Source organism: Scleropages formosus, chromosome 17 (genome assembly GCF_900964775.1).
Source record: "Scleropages formosus chromosome 17, fSclFor1.1, whole genome shotgun sequence".
NCBI classification, from domain to species: domain Eukaryota; kingdom Metazoa; phylum Chordata; class Actinopteri; order Osteoglossiformes; family Osteoglossidae; genus Scleropages; species Scleropages formosus.
Window position 1 is genome coordinate 12,627,252 of NC_041822.1, and position 20,118 is coordinate 12,647,369.

General features: G+C 41.6%; 1 protein-coding gene across 2 annotated transcripts; it reads left to right on the forward strand.

Moving 5' to 3' along the window:
• The first annotated feature begins 996 nt into the window (after positions 1–996).
• On the forward strand, positions 997–19,673 carry rasef (RAS and EF-hand domain containing). Of its 2 annotated transcripts, none has more exons than XM_018758876.2 (17): positions 997–1,625; positions 6,868–7,014; positions 7,169–7,259; positions 9,820–9,915; positions 10,002–10,079; positions 10,195–10,310; positions 10,841–10,909; positions 11,257–11,341; positions 12,529–12,611; positions 13,003–13,219; positions 14,142–14,270; positions 14,758–14,908; positions 16,289–16,370; positions 16,707–16,821; positions 18,105–18,224; positions 18,623–18,699; positions 19,090–19,673. In XM_018758876.2, exons 1-17 carry the CDS (start codon positions 1,279–1,281, stop codon positions 19,193–19,195), a joined length of 2,109 nt encoding a protein of 702 aa, XP_018614392.1. In that variant the 5' UTR covers positions 997–1,278; the 3' UTR covers positions 19,196–19,673. The 2 variants fall into 2 exon arrangements, with proteins under 2 accessions (XP_018614392.1, XP_018614394.1); XM_018758878.2 differs by having other exon boundaries at positions 14,761–14,908.
• Positions 19,674–20,118: the final 445 nt, after the last annotated feature.

Consider the following 20,118-nt stretch of genomic DNA (forward strand, 5'->3'; position numbering starts at 1 on the left):
TAGCAGTTATCTCTTTTATAAATTATGAATTGTGAAAAAGTATCCATGCAGTTTTATGTGCTAAATGATTGTTTTACTGTGATGAGATGCGTTTTGAGGAGTCAGGGATATTTACCTGTAGACAAAAGAAAAATCTTTTAATAAATAATGTAATAATTTAGGCTGTCTTGTTTTTTATATTGCTGTACAATTCAATTCCATCCATCCATCCATGTAACTGCTTGTGCTTAACAGGGTCGCTGGGAATTGGAGCCTATCCTGGAAACATTGGCGGAAGGCCAGGGGTGGGGGGCACACCCTGGACGGAACACCAGTCCACTGCAGCAATTCAGTTATAGCATGCAAAAAATGAAGAGCAAACTGAGAGGGAATATGTTGGTTTTCAAAGTGTTACAGGAATCGGTAAAGATACCTGCATGACATACATGGAATGGTACACGAATGAGTACGGTTGGCCACACTTGAGGAGCGACACACACTGAACCCTCTACACACACAAGATGGACAGGGCAGCTGTAACTCCGAACTTAGTGTCATCTCCAAACACATTAATTTAGCTCCATCAGAGAAAATATTTAATTAATTTCTTTCAGAAGATAAATGAACAAACCATAATATGCAGTTTTTTTTTTGGGTCACATTTTAATTAACTTCATCTTATCATTAAAAAAAAGCTTTGGGAAAGAAAGCAAATCCCTACTAAAGATCTAAATTAGGCAAAAACTAAGCAATCAATGTCTGGAAATGCATCCAACAAGGCAAAAAAGTTCAAACTGCACCAAGCAGAGTTAAAGCGATCCGAACAATCCGAAAGTCACAGTGAAGGTGCGCTTGAACTTGAAGGTGTGGGAAGAGCGTGACGGAGCAGCTCCTTTAGGTCCTGCAGGACGAGGCTCGCGGTGCAGCTCCTGGCCGCGCGCCCACCTCCTGTTTGCACTTCGCTCCCTCGTGTTCCCGCGCGGCCGAGCGACCGCGAAGCCGGTAAGACAGGTGATCGCACCTGCGAGGCGACAGAGGGCTCCAGTGGTTGCTGGCGGCGCCCATCGCGGCTGTATGAGCTCCACTTGTGCGTTCTGCTAAAAGTAAAAGGACAAGTATCTCCACTCTTAGGGCTGGGCGCGAGTCGGGATTTGAACTGCTTGTTTCTTCTGAATTATTATTATCATTTTTTTAATTATTTATTTTTTTTCTTTGAGAAATCGCTTTGGGTCGATGAATGAATAAAACCTTTGTGAGAGCTGGTCCAGGATAAACCTGAGCATCTGACGAGCTTCCCGCATGGAGGCGGAGGAAGAGCAGTACGGGCTGCTGTCCATGTTCCACGCCTGTGATGTGAATAATTCGGGGCGCATTGAAAAGGAGGACTTCCTCAAGGTCTGCTCAGAACTGCTCGTCCATCCCGCCGAGGTTGAGGCCATCTTCTCCAGGCTGGACGCCGATCGGGACGGATCCGTCAACTTCGAGGAGTTCAGCCGCGGCTTCCAGCGGGTGTCCGCGCTGCTTCGCGGTGGAGACGTGCGGATCATGATGGAGCAGGATCTCGAGCTGGAGCCCGCGGACAGCCTGGCGCGCGCCTGGGACGCCTTTCAGCAGCGCCTCGGGGACCAGGCCAGGTTCATCCCCAGGTGACGCCGACCTCCTCCAGCACCTCCAGCCTTTTGCCTTTGTCCCCGTTTGTCCCCGTTTGTCCCTGACTTCTTACTGTCGCGGGCTCCTTCGTGCCCCTTCCGCCCCCCAGCCCTCGCGCTGTGTTCGGGCCACGCGCGCAAAAGTTCACGCGCGCTGCTGGCAAATCCGACGAGCCGATGTTTCCTCTCATTTTACCCGCCATTTATTAAATTATTAAATTGATTTAAGAGTTCGAACTACCAAAGATTTTCCTCGAAGAACTTAGTTATTGGTGAGTTATTGCTGCCCTAGTGGCGCTTAAATTCGCCTTTTTTTCCGAACCCGTACCGACGGGTACGTAGCAGTACGTTAGGTGTCAGTGGGATTATTTTACTGAGGAAAAAAATACTGGTTTCTACTAAGTGCTGTTTCAAAATGTATTCTTAGTTAGAATACTTCATTCATATGCCATGGGTCTTCTGTTTTTGAACTTGATGAATATGGGCTTCGTAACTACATTTATTTGTGTTTTAAGTATTTTATTCACATTGACTCGAGTCGTGTGAAGTTGTTGGCCAGTTGGGTGTCGGAGAAAACCCGGTTTTTTTTTTGGTTAAGTCGATGTTGAAGGGAGCAGACGAGTTATTCTGTATTTCCCTGTTCGTGAGCTGCGCACACCAGACAAGTGAGAAATATAATATATGATGTCGTAGTAAACATTTAATGTGTCGAAATTAAACGGAGATATTGTGGGGGAACTATAGGAATTTACTTCTCTGACGGATTAAGTGAATGAGACTTTATCGGGACATGATCCAGAGGTGTGTAAACAGAGTGAAGGCGCAGTCTTAACGGCCCTTCGTCGATTCGACGGCTGACTCAGTGCGTAAATTCGCGAATAACCGGTTCACCGTACAGCTCGGTTATGACACCACAACAGTGCATAATAACCAACGTTGTAATTCCTATAACACTGAAAATAGATAATTTAACATTGACAATGCGTATAGTGCAGATTAGTGTTTTTATTGTTGATTTTTTTAAAAAAAAAAATGTATAGCTACATTAAAATTAAAGCTGCTCAATGAATGAAAATTTAAAAAATTGTTGGCTCTACAAGGGGTGCAGTAGTAGTAGCGCAGCGGGCTTGGCCAGGTCTTGCTCTCCTGTGGGTCTGGGGTTTAAGTCCTGCTGGGGGTGCCTTGCGATGGACTGGCGTCCCGTCCTAGGTGTGTCCCCTCCCCCTCCAGCCCTTTGCCCTGTGTTGCCAGGTTAGGCTCCAGTTCGTCGCAACCCTGCTCAGGACAAGCAGTTTCAGACAGTGTGTGTGTGTGTGTGTGTGTGTGTGCGTGCGCGCGTGCGCGCGCGTCTCCATAAATTCCTATTCAGTGCGACTTGTTGATCGCCAGCACTGAGTTACATCACACAGGAGCTGTAAACACTGTGGAACTGAGCTGAATTAAGTCGATCCCAGCTGGTTATTTCTGCTCCAACATAAAGAAATTTTATAACACAAATAGGTGAAGAAAATGCAATTAAAAATAAATAACTAAACTGGATGACCATATTTTTTGTATTTTGTAACTTTACTGTTCCTAACAAGAGTAGGTGGTGTGTCCCCAAAAGAAAGCCCCTAACAGGAGAGGAGACTTAAGTCACACACACACAGTGGGTAAGGATGGATTTAATGGTGAAGTTATACAGGCCATGCAACCTTAGAATCCTTACATTCTGAAGGGCTTTCAATATAAACATTCAGAGAACTGGCCTGAGTCCTCAGGACATTGATAAGTGTGCCTCTGTGTTTCAAGTCACAGGTTTACACACAATTTCCATCAGTTTTTTAAAGTAAAAATGTTGTGATGCAATGCCAGTCTTGGAATCTGTCTCAGAACCCCTGGTGATGGCTTAAACTTAAGAACTGACTTTAAAATAATTTTGGCTATTTTAATGTTTGTCATCGGCGCTTCAGAGTGTGATGTGCTGAAGATAACCTATGCTGAACACATATTGGATGATGACTTGGCCCATTTACTGGGTTGTCAAAATGATGGTGCTCTACCTGATTTTTTATGTTTTTATCCAACACAAAGGGTCATTAGAAACAATAAAAATGCTGCAGTGATGTATAACCCAACTATGAACATTTCTAGAAAAACAGCAGGAGAAAGTGACATAGCAAATCAAGATAATGAGCCAAAACTAAAGAATCTGCGCTTAAAAAGGCCATTACATGTTCTTTGCTTACTGTCCCAGCACTGGGTTAATTTTAACCTCTTTTTTACACAGTGTGCAATGTACAGACCTATTGAATGGTACTTATTGTAAGCAGTGGTGCAGCACGACTAAGTGAAGCAGTATAAGTAACAAAGAGAAGAGTTTCACTGAGCATTTCTCAGTATTTAAATCTGCTCCAGTTATTTCACACTGCATTCTATGCTGTTCCATACAAATGCCTACTGGCAGATTAAAGTACAGTGTTATGCTGCAGACCGGCAGGCTGGAGACAGGTACGTAGTGGACCCAATCGCGGGTTGGTTTTGTTCTTAGTCTCACGATCCGAAAGGCAGGACACGGTCAGGGACAGGCGAAGGTCGTACGAGGTGCAGACGTCAATACACGGGCAAGGCAAGAGTCGTAGGTCGTACAATACAGGCAAGGATCGATAACCAGAAACAGGGAAACCAAACAGAACACGATGAAGACGCTGAGACTGCAAGATCACAGGGGCGATTGCAAGAATCCGCGCCGTAACTCGTTTCCGGAGCTCCTTATGTCCCGGCTGTCATCAAATAGCCGCAGGTGCTGCCGCTCTGCTTGTTCCCGGGGGTGTGACATGCAGTAGTGTCACAGGTTCCAGTGGCTAAAGGTTCAGTGACAGTTATCCTCCCTGCCCAGGCATTTAATTTTTGGTTAGTGTTACATTTTGAGTATTGTTTTGCTTGATTTGAAATAACATTGTTGCTCCTGTCTTCTGCAGCAGTTTGCTAATATAACTTACAAAAGCTACATGATGCTTGTCATTCCACTTTCTGCTCAACTCTATCTTTATGTGCAGTGCTTGTATCTGTCAGGTCAAGGAAATTGGTCAGCAGGAGACTGAACAAACACAAACTTGCAACAGAAGCACAAACGGTAGCTGAACTGATTTACAAGCTTTAAAAGGAGAGACATTTGGACTATTTTTCCAAAATTGAATAAAATCCTTTGGAAAAACAGTCCCAGTTACTATTCACATGTCCACTTTTCAGCACAGTGGTGCAGCAGGCAACACTTGTGCTTCACAACACCTGGGCTGCTTGGGTTTGAATGCAGCCCAGACTTTGTGCAGCTTTTATGTTTCTCCCTGTTTCTGCATGGGTTTGCTTAGGGTGCTCACATTTCCTCCCACAGCGCAAAGACATGTTTCATGTGAACTGGTGAGTCTAAATTGTCCAGTGTGTGAATGCGTGAGACTGTGTGTGAGTGGCTGCCCTGTGATATTCTGGTGTCCCGTCCGGAGTGTACCCCAACTAGCTTGCTCCTTGTGCCTCTGGGATAGGCCCTGAACCACTGTGATCCTGACCGAAGCAAGCAGTTATTAAATGAGAGTGATGTCCACTTTTAGTGACTGGGAAATTTGTTACAAGGCACAAAGTGCCTGCTTTCGTTATTTGAGTAATTTCTCAGTATAGCCTCAGAATTAATCTAAGTTATATCAGGTATGTAGAAACTGATGACAGACTGTAAGAGAGAAAGGAGCTGGCGCCAGATTAAATCTTGTAATTCTGTATGGGAGGTGACATTGATAAGAGTACCAATACCAGTTTAATTTCTGATAAAGCTTGGCTTTGAATATCTCAAATGGGGTTTTAATCTCTCATCATGACATAAATGCACTGTGTATTATGACATAAGAGCACTGTATATGGCTGAACTTGATTTTGATCTGTCCGAATTATGGATTTAGCGATAGCAAGACTGCTGCCAAGATACTGCTCCCTGCTGTGTGGAATTAGGGAAAGTATTACTTTCTTATGTTTGGAGGTTGACAAATATAATATGATATTCTTCTTATGGGGTAAGTACCTGTTCTATTGATGTGGCCTATTTTTTCAATTTAGAGAACAGTGAAATTTTAGTTCCAATTCCAGTTACAATTTATTTTTTCATAGTGCTCTTCTCACTGGAATGACACAGAGCACTAGACAAAGGTCCAAAAAATACAGTACAAATATCAAAAAATACAGCAAAGACCAATAAAGGTATGATAAAATATAGTTAGCTATTAAGTGATCCAAGTGGCAGCTGAGGAAAGGAAAACAAAAAAAACCCCAAAGAGAAAACGGGAGAAAAATAAGCCTCTGGGGGTCCAAGTACCAGTGGCTATACACCTCTTCTGGACATTCTATGTTGTGAATCAGGACCTGCGTGTGTCGTGTAAAATAATAAGGCGTGAGTTTGTCCGAATGTTGATTCACACACCGGTGTTTTTTTTTGTATTATTAGACCATTTATGTCATTGCTTCAGTTGCTGAACAGATCTTTTCACAGACTCACAGTGGAGTCTTAACTGGAGAGGATGTATTCCAGCCACTGCCCCACACATTGCACTATAGTATAATTGAGCTTGGATTTAAATTTCAGAAACTGCCTGTCAGTCCTGTCCAGTATGGTATCGTTTCACGACCATTTGTCCTTTAATTCTTGACAGAATTATTGTGTGGACCCTAAGGGGGAACATTTTTGTGCTTACATATAATGGGAATGACCTTCTGCTTTTTCCCCTGAAGATGACTCTTCTGTCTCCATCTCTCTCTGGTCCATCACACAGGATTTGGAATAAAGAGCATGTTTTCAGTATTGCTGCACAGCAGTGAAACACCTTCGTTTCCAAAACCAGTTTGATACTGTCTGAGTCATGCGCTCATATTTGAAGAGGATGAAAGTTTCAATTTGTGGAATGACCTGAGTGAGAAACCCAAACACACGCATTGTTTGCATTGCCTATTTACCATCCAGGTTCCCCTAATTCTTTTAATCCTTGTCCAAAGGAAAGTACTGTCATCCCTAGATACTGTGTTTTGAAACAGTGGACTAAACTCTGGATCTGGGTTTTTAGATGTCTGAAGGCAGCTGTAGCTTTGTTAAAATTCTTGACTAACTTTGTTTAGGTCAAAATATGGAATACCTCAGGCTCACGAGAATGATAGAGACTCTTTTGGTGTTTGTGAGCCTAAGAAATCGTGTAGTGATGTTAGACGTATTGCTGTGTGGCAGGAATGAGCAGGCTGCCATCTTGTACCAGAACATCAGCCTGACCGAACCTCGGATGGTGCCCCAGTACGAGCGTGTCATCATGAACTTCATCAGAGAGGTCAAACTGCAGAACTCCGAGATGGAGAATTTGGCCCTGGCAGTGAAAAGGTACGTTCTGCCACGCATATACAGTATTTTCAGTCCGTTGCTTGTTCACACATCACACTCACATACACATATAATTTTTATGTCAAGTTATAGCGTAAGTTACCCTGTGCCAGTGAAACAGTGTGTTTGTTACAGTGAGTTGGCATTCTTGTAGGGCTCAGGACAAAGCTGCCATGCAGCTGAGTGAGATGGAGGAGGAGATGGACCAACGTATCCAAGCAGCTGAGACCAGCACACGGCAACAGGTGAAAAACTCACTGATACCTTGTACCTACCTACCTACTTGTACATCCTGCTGTGTAATCTGTACATGTCTGAACATGTATGCTGGACCTCAGTCTGTAGTACTGCAGCTTTCAGAGATCCTCCTGTACGTCTGTCTCTTCTTGTTTTAATTGTAGTTTAGTATATACTGTGAATATTCCATAGACATGATATATGCTTTTGATTTTTTTTGCCCCATTCCTTAATGTAAATGGTTTAAGGAGTCAAGAGAGACTTTATCGTAATTTCAACCATATACAGCTGGTACGGTACACAGTGAAAGGAAACAACGTTCCTCCAGGACTATAGTGCTACAAAAAACAACACAGAGTTACCTACACAGACTACATAAAGTGCACATGTGCAACACTTGTGCAAACAGTGCTAGACATAACAACAATAGGATTCGGCATGTATGATGAAAACAATACATAAAAATAACTGGAGTTCATAGCTTTTGGATCATACAGTGTTCTGCACATCTGGCAAATTTATACACACACATTGACTGAAACCGCTTGTCCCAAGTGGGGCTGCGGCAAACTGGAGCCTAACCCAGCAACACAGGGCGTAAGGCTGGATAATATTTAGCACAATTTTGTTATGAACTTGTAAGGCTAAACTGATGCTGTGTTTGCATACTGACTTACTTGTTAAACAGTTACATTTATTCATTTAGCTAATGGTATTCTCTAAAGCAAGTTACAATGTTAAACTACTTACACTTATTTACCCATTTATACAGTTGGGTGATTTCATGAGAACAATTTAGGGTAAGTACCTTGTTCAATGGTACTACAGCTGGGATTCAAACCTGTGACCTTTGGGTCCGAAAACAACGGCTCTAACCACTACTCTACGAGCTGCTGCTGGTTGTTGGCTGAAAACTAGAACTGCTAAAAATACCACTTGATTTCCTCTGCATTCTTTCCTCTATAATATCAGCTGACAGTTTTATTCTGAAAGTAACATTTAAGTGACTCTCTTTCCTCCTGTTATCTGAAGCAGGAGAAGGACGTATTTGCATAAAAATGCTAACATGCGTTAAATGATTAATTAAAAGTTGATTAATTATATCATGTGAAAATGTGCTTTACTTACATGACTATTTTTCAAAGGCATTTATGGAGCCAAAATGACAGAATATTAACAGGTGTAACATGGAAATTTCATTCATATTTACATTCAACCATATTAATTTGAAAATTCAAACACACCTAAACATATCAGAATAGAGTACACATTTTGTCCATTCCTGCTATGAAAGTGTGTATGCAGAGTGATTACGAAGGTTTATGTATTTTGGGTGAAACCTGTATGATATACTGTAGCGTTACCAGTGCCAGGGGCTACTATTCTTTGTCTGTTCTGGTTACCTCTTTGTTTTCAGCTCACATGCAACTTATGTTCAAGCAAAAATGTCAGCTTAAATATTAATTCTTCATTATCAACAAGTATTTATATGTTGCCCTTCAAGATCACTTTGTTGCCTAGAAAAAGAAACTAAATTTATAGTTTTCTGTTTAATCACAGGTTAAGGAGATGAATAAACATTTAGTGGATGTTTCTTATTTTTGTAACTATTTATTTCTTTGTTGCAGATAAGATTAAACACTGAAAAGAAGTAAAACCATCTGTGTGTTTACACGCTAGTGAATTAGTGTGTGGGAAATCACTATGGCAACATTCCCCTCTGCCTCGCAGTGTGTCCCGGAATGTTTTTCCACCCTGTTCCTGCGCCTTATCAGCAGGATAGAATTTACGTAACAGGATCACCCAAACTGCACAGCACCCGCCCCTAGCGAACCCCTAGCAAGGTTTTTTATGGAGACAATAAGGGTGACAACACTCCCCCCCAATTCACTGTACTGGCTGGGAGGACTTCAGGTGTCCAAATAAAAGGCATTGACAAATAAATGTGCCAAAGGGAAGGGGACAGGTGCAGTGCAGATTTGGACAATGTTTCCAGGGCTTTCCAGTTCAGACAGAGAAGATATTGACAAGGTATATGAAGAATATTAAATGGATGTCTGGGATTTATTTCTAGAAATGAACTGGAAATGTTGAACTTGTGTGGTTATTCTACTTTGGTGATCTGATAAGTCCACAATGGACAGGGCTGTGGTGGGAGTCTGTTTACATAAAGTAACTAGAGGTTAATGAGGGAATATCTCATTGCCAGAGCATGTTTTTTGTATGTTTTTTTACAGTTAAATTTGTGCTTGTTCAGATATAAAAGGCTAAATCGTTTGATGTAACTGAAAGTTCTAAAATCACCAGCATAAACCTGGAGTACTCTGGTCAGTGAAGTGTCTAAAGCTGTGTCCCTTATTCTCCCATAAAATATGGTTTTTGTTACATTCGTCAGTACACTTTATGAATCAAAGTCCTCCTTTCTCCATGCACTGATAGTAATTCAGCTGTCAACCATCTTTTAGCATCCAGCCTATGTCAGTGCAGGTGTTTTGTAAGGAAGAGTGGCATTGTGGATATGAGGGGTCCAGAGTGCGGTTCGAAGTTACTCATGGAGCATTTTCGCAGGAAGCCAAAAAGGCAGAATGTGCCCTTAACGACCTGAAGCGACAGTACGAGTCCGAGGTGTGTGAGCTGCAGCACAAGATACAGAGGATGCAAATGGTAACAGCGACCGCAGCAGATTCGACATTGAGTTTCGCTGTCTTCTTGTTGTCAGTTCAGCATCTGAAATGTCCATTCCTTTGCAGATCGAAGAGCAGTACAAGAACATCAGTCTCAAAGATGAGACTGTTGTGCTGAAAAAGAAAATCAGCGAGTTAACTCTGGTATTGCCACTCTTAACGGAATCACGGTTATATATACAAGTACTGTTTTCTCTTGAAATTATTGCTAAAAGAAATTTATTTATTTACTCTTTCAGTGATTTATTTATTTCCCCAGGAGAATCAGCGGCTGAAAAAGGAGCTGATGGAATCCCAAACAAATATTGCATTCCTTCAGAGTGAACTTGACACTTTGAAGAGTGACTTCACAGATCAAAGCATTAACTGTGAAAGGTTATTTGATCATTAATCATTTAATAATTCATAGTTGCCTCTGTGTTATGTGCTTTCTTTCTGTTCATAACTCTGAATGATCAGAATACTTGGCTTCCAAGTTGTGCAAGCGTTTGTTCCACACCATTCGCAAACATGCTGTACTAAAATATCTCGAGCCCGCCAGCCCGGTTGGGACAAGTGCTTCTGTAAGCATGCTCAGTATGAGACTCGACTGTGATTATGACCAGCCCTGTGTGACGTCCTTGGCAGCAGCTGTTTGACACGTTTGTCATAGTGACAACCAGGATATCCTGGAGTGATCTCAGTTGTACAATGGAACATACAAAAGTTAAGCATTTAGGTGAGGGTTGCCTAGCAACTAAACTCTGGCCGGCACATTTAAACTGTGCCGATGCACCTCAGTGGTGAGCAGTGCTGCTGTGTCTGGTGTAGAGGAAGTTACTGCACAGGAATGTGTCTCCCTCTGTTTGACTAAGTAGTGAAAAGTGAGTTGACATTTGAAATCGATTGATTTTGTCTGTCTTCAGAGAAGAAGCTTTGATGAGAGGCTACACAGATGAGAGGGATAACTTGGAGAGGCAGATTGAAATGCTGCAGTAAGTCCAGTCACACGTCTGACCAACCGTCTTGGTCTTTACAGGACTCTGTGTGGAACTTTTGTTTCGCACTTTTTTTCAAGGCAGCTAAACGAATCTGCCTTGACCCATAGCACCCCGCCTCTTCAAAGAGTAATAATATATGTCACAATTACACTTACTGAAGAGAGAAATGAACGTGAAGTGAAAGTAGTTATTCGTGCAATTATTTTTCATGAATAATTATTTTATGTTGATAAGGGCAAAAACCTCTCTCTTTTGTTCTGTAACTTTTTACCTTCTTAACATGGTGTGATTCTCATGCTTATTCTTTATGTTTTGATATTCATTTCATTTGTCTACTTTAGGTCAGCAAACAGGAAGCTTCATGACAGCAATGATGGCTTGAGAACTGCCCTGGAGAACAGCTTCAGCAAGTACAATAAGAGTCTGGTAAGGGAACATGGGCTTAGTTTCATAGCAGGATCTCAGTTCCTAGTCCTTGTCCTAATATTGGCTGTTTATAGAAACTTCTGCATGTGAATGATGAGGAGGTTGCAGCACCTCCTAGATCTCATTGCTACAGAGATTGTCATTCCACTGGGAAGTGTTCACAGGTGTGGACAGTTTCTTTTATTCATGTCACACTCCACTTCTCCAGAATGGGATGCAGTGATCTGGAACAAGTCTTGGGAAGCACAGTGTGCAAGGCAGGGTTCAAGGCATGGTGCATGTTAGACGGGAAGCCAGAAGGACATTCATTCAGTATAGACATCTATGAACAAAGGCACAATGTAAGAGCAGTCATGGGTCACCTAATATTCACATCTTTGAAAAGCAAGAGCAGCATAGGGAACCTAGACAATAGCACAACCCCACTAGTGTGCCCCAAGTGTCTTTTACTTTTCTCTTATTTGATCAGTTGATAATGGAAATCCAGCATGTTAAACTTATTCCAACCAAAAACTTCACTTTTACAGATAATTTCATTCAGGCTTTCTATGTTAGAGGCCTCTTGGCTTCAAAATCTGAAGACTGGAAACTGGAAATGTAAATAAGGATAAGACTGCAGTTAAAATCCTGCCAAAGGCATTACTTTAAATCCCGTGAGCCAGGTACAGAGTTATTTCCCTTTAGTTCTGTGTACATGCAGTACTTTTGGAAGCAATGTGAAATTCCGCAGACAAGGATGTCTGTTTGACACTAATGCAATCCCTAAGCTTATTAGTGCGAGTATTCATTAGTGGTATGACTGTACTAAGTGGAAGGGATGTGGGACTCATATCAAAGGTCACCAGACCAATGTGAACTGCTGTGCTACTGGCTGTCTCTGCAGTGTGAGTCACAAAATGGGTGTTTACTGCCCCACTGCCTGGGATGTGGCTAAAGAAACCTCTTTAGCTGTGAGGGTTGCTGGGTCCCACATGTAAAACCCAGCAGGACTCTAGTGGCAAGCTGAAGCTCTTCTGTCATCTGGCTTCTTTGAAATGAATGAATACCATTGTCTGCTGGCCTCTGAGATCACAGGGACATGAAGAATTTAAGAATGATCTATGTATCACAGCAGTATGTGGTAACCGCTCTTAATCTAGGGTTTGACAATGGAAAATAAGTGCTTGCGTTAACTTCTTCTGTTTTAGAGGGCTCATAACACCTCTCCAGGAAGCACCATCTCCAGGACCAGTCCCAAATTTGGCACGTGTCACTCTCCATGTTTTGACAGGTAAGTCTGGAAACATGAATGCAGAAAGTCTTTTGCAAAGGTGGACAGGGTCTACATGCATATACAATAACTGAAAGAAAACATGGTATATACTGTACTGAGTTAGTTCGCAGGACAGAGGTAAAAATTCAGCTGAATTTGTATAGCTACAAAGGAGTCAGTTGTACATATACAGGTAGACAGATCTTATGTTTAAAAACTGGAAGAGGAAACAGTGCCTGTTTGTACACAAACACACAAGACACAGGCAGATGGCCCATTGTTGACATGTATCTACTTCGCAACAAGTACAACCGGGAGAAGCAACAGTCAGCATTTTTATTATTTAGATGAAGCGTAGTGGGTGATTTGTAGGCTGTACTTTGAGCACATTGTCCAACTGCGCCTCCAGGTCTTCACGCTCCTCCTACCAGGACGAAGACTGCGACTCTCTGGCGCTGTGTGACCCGATGCGACGGCCGAGTTGTGAGAGCTGCTTCGACAGCGGCCTGTCTACCCTGCGCGACTGCAACAGCTACGACTCCGAGGCTGACGTGAGGCTGCAGAAGAGCTTCCAGCAGCCAGCAGAGACAGCCGAGAGCATAGCAGGGGACGCGTCCGACGCAGACGTAAGGCTCACAAGTGACGTACCTCTATATGTGTGCGCATACGCATAAACGCTCACTCAGACATATGGAATTAGCCTTTACGTCACACACAGACCTTTTTTCTCTGAAGTCTGACCTTCTCTTCACAGGTTCATCTCTGATGGGGTATTACCATAGAGCCCCCATCTGCTGTGACCTTTCATCCCCCACCACCCGCTCCTCTCTCATATCACATACATACACACACACACAAACACATGCAAACAAAAGCACCATCCCCTCATGACCTTTAAACCTACCATGCTGTTCACAATACATTTGCTGCTTTAGGGTGTTGGCACAGCGGGTAGTACTGGTGTCTCATAACACCTGGATGATGCAATTGGACATGAGTTTGATCCCCACTTAGTCTATGTGGTGTTTGGATGTTCTACTCTAGTTTGCATGGATTTTCCACCGGGTGCTCTGGTTTCCTTCCACTGTCCAAACACATGCGTTTCTGATGGATTGGTTACTCTGATTTTCCCATATTGTGTATCAGCTAAAGGTGTTAGTTAAGCACTACGTAGTACTTGTATGTCTCTTTGTAGAAAAGTGTCTGCTAAATGAATAAATGTAAAGGTTTAAATCAGGCTGTGAACCATGAAAAAAGGAAGAGTGCTTTGGAAGGGCCAGTATAAATGATATGATTCATACAACCTGAAACAGAGTAGCATGTATATATGCTCTATATACAACTGTTCTCCTCAATGCTTATTGCAGTTTCAGTAGCTTTTATGGTCTAATTTCAACATCCCATTGCTCTTTGTGCCTGATATTGATAGATGTTCTTCAAATGGCTACTGCTTTATTCTTTAGTTTATGTCCGCTGAACTTAGACACAAAGCTGGTCCTTGTTGTGACACGGAGCTCTACTATCTGTGTTGACCATGAATATTGGCAGGTCCCAGACATCCCAGAAGAGGTGGCCTTTAGTGGTGGGTCGGCCCTGGACTGGAAACCTTCAAACCCAGTCAGCAGAAGCAGCTCTGGTGCCTCAACGCGGAAGTGTCTCCCTGCAATCTCTACTCAGGTACAGGAGGGATCGACTGGTCGAGAAGAGAGACAGTAGGCTAGTGGAGAAATGATGCTGGTGAAGGAGATAAGAGCAGGGGCTGAGTGGTGAAACACAAAAGAGAAGAGGACAGACAAAAAAAGAACAAGAGCAAAACGGTTTGGTACACATGAACAGAGTTTTTTAAGTGTGTCATGTCTAAAATATTAAGAATAGCATTAACTCTTTTATGTATCTTTTCCACTGAACCCTCCAAAGTAATCAGCTGAGCATCAGTCTTTAAATGATATAGGTAACCGGTTTAACCCGTTGTGTTTTACGTAGTTCATAATAATAATGATAAAAGAAGTGAATGAAATGCATAAACAATATTGTTAATCTATAGAAAAATGAGACAGAAACAAGATGAGTCTAAACAACCACAACACACAGAATACACACTTATCTACTAAATGCTGAGTATGCACTTAGTGTACAAGTTAATTTATGCTTGTAATACTTCAAGCAGGGAGAAAAGGATGATGTCACCCTGAAATACCCAACGTCAGATAAGTCATATAAGATAGTTCTTGCTGGAGATGCGGCTGTTGGCAAATCTAGTTTCCTCCTGAGACTCTGCAAGAACGAATTCCGAGGAAACACGAGCGCCACGCTGGGTATGTGCCCTCATTACTCTCCACACACAGGATGCTAAACCCATTAGCCTTTGCAAATAACACTGTCCTCATTAGTCTCAACAGGACTACAATTGTTATTATTATTGGTGTTGTTATATTCCTTAGCTGATGATTTTATCCCAAAGCTCCTTACAGTATTCAAATCGTTTAGACATCTGTGTATAAACTGCAGTGTACAGTATATTTATTACTATATACAATGTAATCTGTTAGACACATACAAGAGATATATTTGATACAGTGTGGAAAATTATTTACATTTTTGCAGCTGAAAGACTTAGCAGGCACTACTCTCATGTGGGGGGCGTGGTGGTGCAGTGGGTTGGACTGCAGTCCTGCTCTCCGGTGGGTCTGGGGTTCGAATCCCGCTTGGGGTGCCTTGCGACGGACTGGCGTCCCGTCCTGGGTGTGTCCCCTCCCCCTCCGGCCTTACGCCCTGTGTTGCCGGGTTAGGCTCCAGTTCCCCGTGACCCTGTATGGGACAAGCGGTTCTGAAAATGTGTGTGTGTGTGTGTGTGTGTGTGTGTGTGTGTACTCTCATGTGCTGTGCATATTAGTTTAACACCTTCCTCATGTGTTTGTTTTTTATATGAGTATATCCTTTGGACACTTTTGTTGTGTTGTGCTTTGTATTATTGCATGTGTCCTGTGTGCTATCTGTTGTGTAACTATATATGACCTATGTATAAAATCATATGTACAGTATATATATAAATTCATATATACAGTACTGTGCAAAAGTTTTAGGCACTTGGGGAAAAAGCTGTAAAATGAGAATGATTCCAAAAATAATGCTCTTAATTAATAAACTTCCTACAAAGCTTAGTAACCATCCATCGTCAACAAGTGCTTGTCCTGAGGGTGATCACCTTGTGTCTTGTTGCTATACTCACTCTTGTCATGGTGTAAGGTCTGAGAGTTAAACTTCCACATCTGGCAAAACCTCACATTTTCAGCATGCTTGTCCCTCGCCTAGTTTTATTGCTTCTATACAGCTCTTTCTACTTCACTTAATCGGTATTTTACTTTCTTTCTTTAATGACATACACAACCCTTACTGTAATACTGTAACAAAAGAAATGCTTGGAAATCTAAAATATGCTCTTTCCCATTGACACTAATGCAGAAGACATCTGTCTAAAACAAATATTTTGTGAAACATCCAAGTGCCTAAGACTTCTGCACAGTACTGTACATATATTCCATGTTCTAAAATTGATATGTATACAAATCCAATGTTCTAGTATGTCCTATCTGTTACATAATCACAAAGTTTTCATGTCCTGTGCATACATGTCTTTATGTTGTGTCTGTTTTGAGTTATGTGGCTACTGATACCCTGTGTATTTGGGTTGTCAGGAGTGGACTTCCAGATGAAGACTCTGGTGGTGGATGGAGAGCCCACAGTCTTGCAGCTCTGGGACACTGCAGGACAGGAAAGGTGAGAATCTAACTGCAGACTTTTTAAAAACTTTTTTAATATCACAACATGCTTTGGAATGTGTTTGTGAAGTTTGGTTTTATTTATTGTTCTATCAAATGCAGTGCTCCATCTTGAATCTTGAAGTATGCTAACAGTAAAGCCAAATGTTACCTTGATGTACACAGGTGTAACAAGGGGGATGTGCATCCCCAATGTTCAAGCAAGCCTAATTTCTATCCCCTGAACTTTATTGAGTACTACCGATATGACTTTTTAGTTTTTCAATACCAAACAAGTTGTTACATCCCTGCTGCTGATATATAAGGTTTTGTGTAATTTTATACTATTTTTCAGGTTCAGAAGTATTGCAAAGTCCTATTTCAGAAGGGCGGATGGTGTCCTCCTTCTCTATGATGTCACATGCGAGAAAAGTTTCTTAAATGTTCGAGAATGGGTGGACATGATTGAGGTATCTTTCTTTCTCAACAATAAATATATACTTACATTTACTAATTTAGCTGATAGTTTTGTCCAAAGCAGCTTACAGTGTTAAGCTGCTTACAGTGATTTACTCATTTATGCAGCTGAGTAGTTTTTCTGGAGAAATTTAGAGTAAGTACCTTGCTCAAGTTACAGTTTTGTCAAAGTTTCAAATATTTTCCATCTTATATACTTATTTTTGTTGTATTTTCTTCACCATTTTAAATTTCTGTCTGTTTGTCTGAAGCGAAAATCCACTGTTTCCACATGCAGACATTACTTGGTAGCAAAACATTCTCAGAATAAAAACACAATAGGAATGTGGCATTGCCTTCATTCCAATATTTACAGCTTATTTGCTGTTCCTCAGTATTGGAGGTGAATATGAGTAGTGTGAATATTCATGGAAGTAATCAGTCAACAATCTGTGTTCAGTTGAAGTTTGATTAGTTTTACAGACAACAAACAGCCGACACAGAATTACAGAATAAATAACATATTTACAGAGTATATAAACACTAGAGTATGAATGGTAGTGTAAGTATAAAAAATGTAAATAAATAAGAAGTAAATTACAATTACATTACATTATTACATAACTGAATTATATAACCTAACCTGTAAATATGTTGAGTGATAACTGTTTTATTAAGCTTTGTGTAAGCTGGGTATACCATGCTTGTGTTCTGTTCCTGCGAAACAGCAGAATACCACAACCCTACATTGGACAGGCGGTTTTAGACAACGAAAGAATGCAAGTGTTTTGAGTATTTTTATTTGTTATAGCATTGTCTAAGGTTTTAGAATCAGAATCTTGCCTGTTAAAAAGTGGCAAGAGGTTTGTCTTATTCAGCTTTTATTGATTATGACATGGTGACGCTGCAGCTATGAACAAATCAAGTTACCAACAGACTTCTTGACCCATTTGAGGATCCAGTGTATATGTATATACGCATGACTGTATCTTTGTACAGTATGTTTTACACATCCTGTGTTTACTGAAAATAAATTCTTTGATGCTCCAGTATAATGTCAGCAATGTCACATTAAGGAACCAATTGTCATTTAAGAATACTGAAACGTATCAAAGTTTGATTGGTTTTGGATACAGAGAAATGTATTCACATATCTATTAACTGTAATCTTTTTAAGAGAATTTTGCCCTTCTGGGATTTATTCTGGGATCATTGTGTGTAATAGTATTCTATGCATATTGTGCTCCTGTAATGACTGTGCTCTGCATTTAAGCTCTGAACTCTGCTGTATCCCCAGGATGTGTCACAGGAGGACATTCCCATTATGCTTGTGGGAAACAAGGTGGACCTCCGAAAACAGGCACTGGAGGAAGGCATCAAGTGCATCCCTAGCAGCTATGGTGAAAAGCTGGCCATGGTGAGAATCTGTTTTTTGCCTGAAAGGGAGTACAGCATTAGTCTACTGGCAGGTGGTAGAAAACCACTTCTTTCTTGGCTAAAAGTCTAACACCTTCTGACACTGAAAGAATCAGCAGTATGTGATAAACTAGCTGATAGCCACAAATACTTTGTTATGGCACTCTTAAATAAGTGCCGTTGAGATGGCTTCATATCGTTACTGCTCATTTTATTGTTGCCTATACTATAATTTTAGGTTTTGAAATTAAGGATTATCTTGGGTACAACAAAGATCAGAGAAAGAATGTGTGTAGATTTATGGATGTGTCTATGGATTATTGTTGATCTTTGACGCATGTTCAACAAGACCCACAACTGTACTTGGATTAGTCTGATCATTTCACATGTTGTTGCTAGACGTACAACGCAATGTTCTGTGAAACAAGTGCTAAAGATGGCTCCAACGTCATTGAGGCGGTGCTGCACCTCGCTCGGTAAGGAGTGCCTGTCTGCACGTCACACAGAGTCACACACAGTCATGCATGCAGCACTAGAGTCATCCCTCTTTGGGAGACACCTTAATTCAAATACATGTAAATGTACAGTAGGCAGGTGTCTGTGGGTATATATAGTATATGGTCAGGTTAGCAGGTATGCGAAGACAGCAGAGAGTAGCTAGTAGAGGTTTTATCCCAGACTGGCTTCTGCTAAGAAAATCTACAGATGACAATAATGGTACATCATTCCAGCAGTTCTTCAGCAGTACACTTGACAGAAGCAACTTTGGAAGTAATGACTCAGAGCTGATAGCTGCTATCACTACCTGAGTTGACTATGAAAACATCACCTTCTAACTCCACCTGTGTTGTTTTTTTCTCTGTTAGGGAGGTGACAAAGCAAATACACGAAGATGAGGATCATGATTCAGTGACAAGCCTGTCTGGAATTAACAGCAAAAAGCTTTCAAACATGAACTGCTGTACGGCTTGAAACCCAGCTGAGATCGCTTTTCTCCAGGAGAAACATTCCAGCTAAAAGCAGGGCTCTCTGTCTGAAGAAAACTGTATAATTTATCTTAAAGTTTTGTACTCTTTGAGGTTTTAAGCAAAAAAAAATGTAAGGTGTTTTCTTGGACAACATATATGCCAGACCAATGAACAAATCAAGACAGACAGGTTTTATGTAACACCATGACAAGGAAACATGGCCATTCCGTTCTGCGTCAGCTCTTCACACAGCTTCACCACATCACCAGTTCATACCTCGTTTATTACATTTACATTTATTCATTTACCAGACGCTTTTGTCCAAAGTGACATACTTCTCATAGGAAATACAATGTGTGCATTACCTTAGGAGAAAGAGACAGCTGCAGATGTATGATTTTTAATACAGTTTATGATGCTTAAATGGGGGGGCGTGGTGGCGCAGTGGGTTGGACCGGGTCCTGCTCTCCGGTGGGTGTGGGGTTCGAGTCCCGCTTGGGGTGCCTTGCGACGGACTGGCGTCCCGTCCTGCGTGTGTCCCCTCCCCCTCCAGCCTTACGCCCTGAGTTGCTGGGTTAGGCTCCGGTTCCCCGCAACCCCGTATGGGACAAGTGGTTCAGAAAGTGTGTGTGTGTGATGCTTAAATGAGGTCGCTCACATACAATACCTTTATTGAAGAAATTCACATATCCCCAGTTTCTTACAGTATAAACCCTTTACATTCAAGTAACAAATTAGTATTTGTTGAATATTGCGTGCATTTACTGAATATCTGTGCCCATATGAAGAGCGGGACATATTTACCAAAGTGATTCGAAAACATTGCTTTGTTTAGGGGTACAATGGAACTTTTCCCTCTGACTGTTTCACTATCATTCTCACAAAAACTTTTCTAACTACATATGTGAGAGTGTGTGGACAGGATTG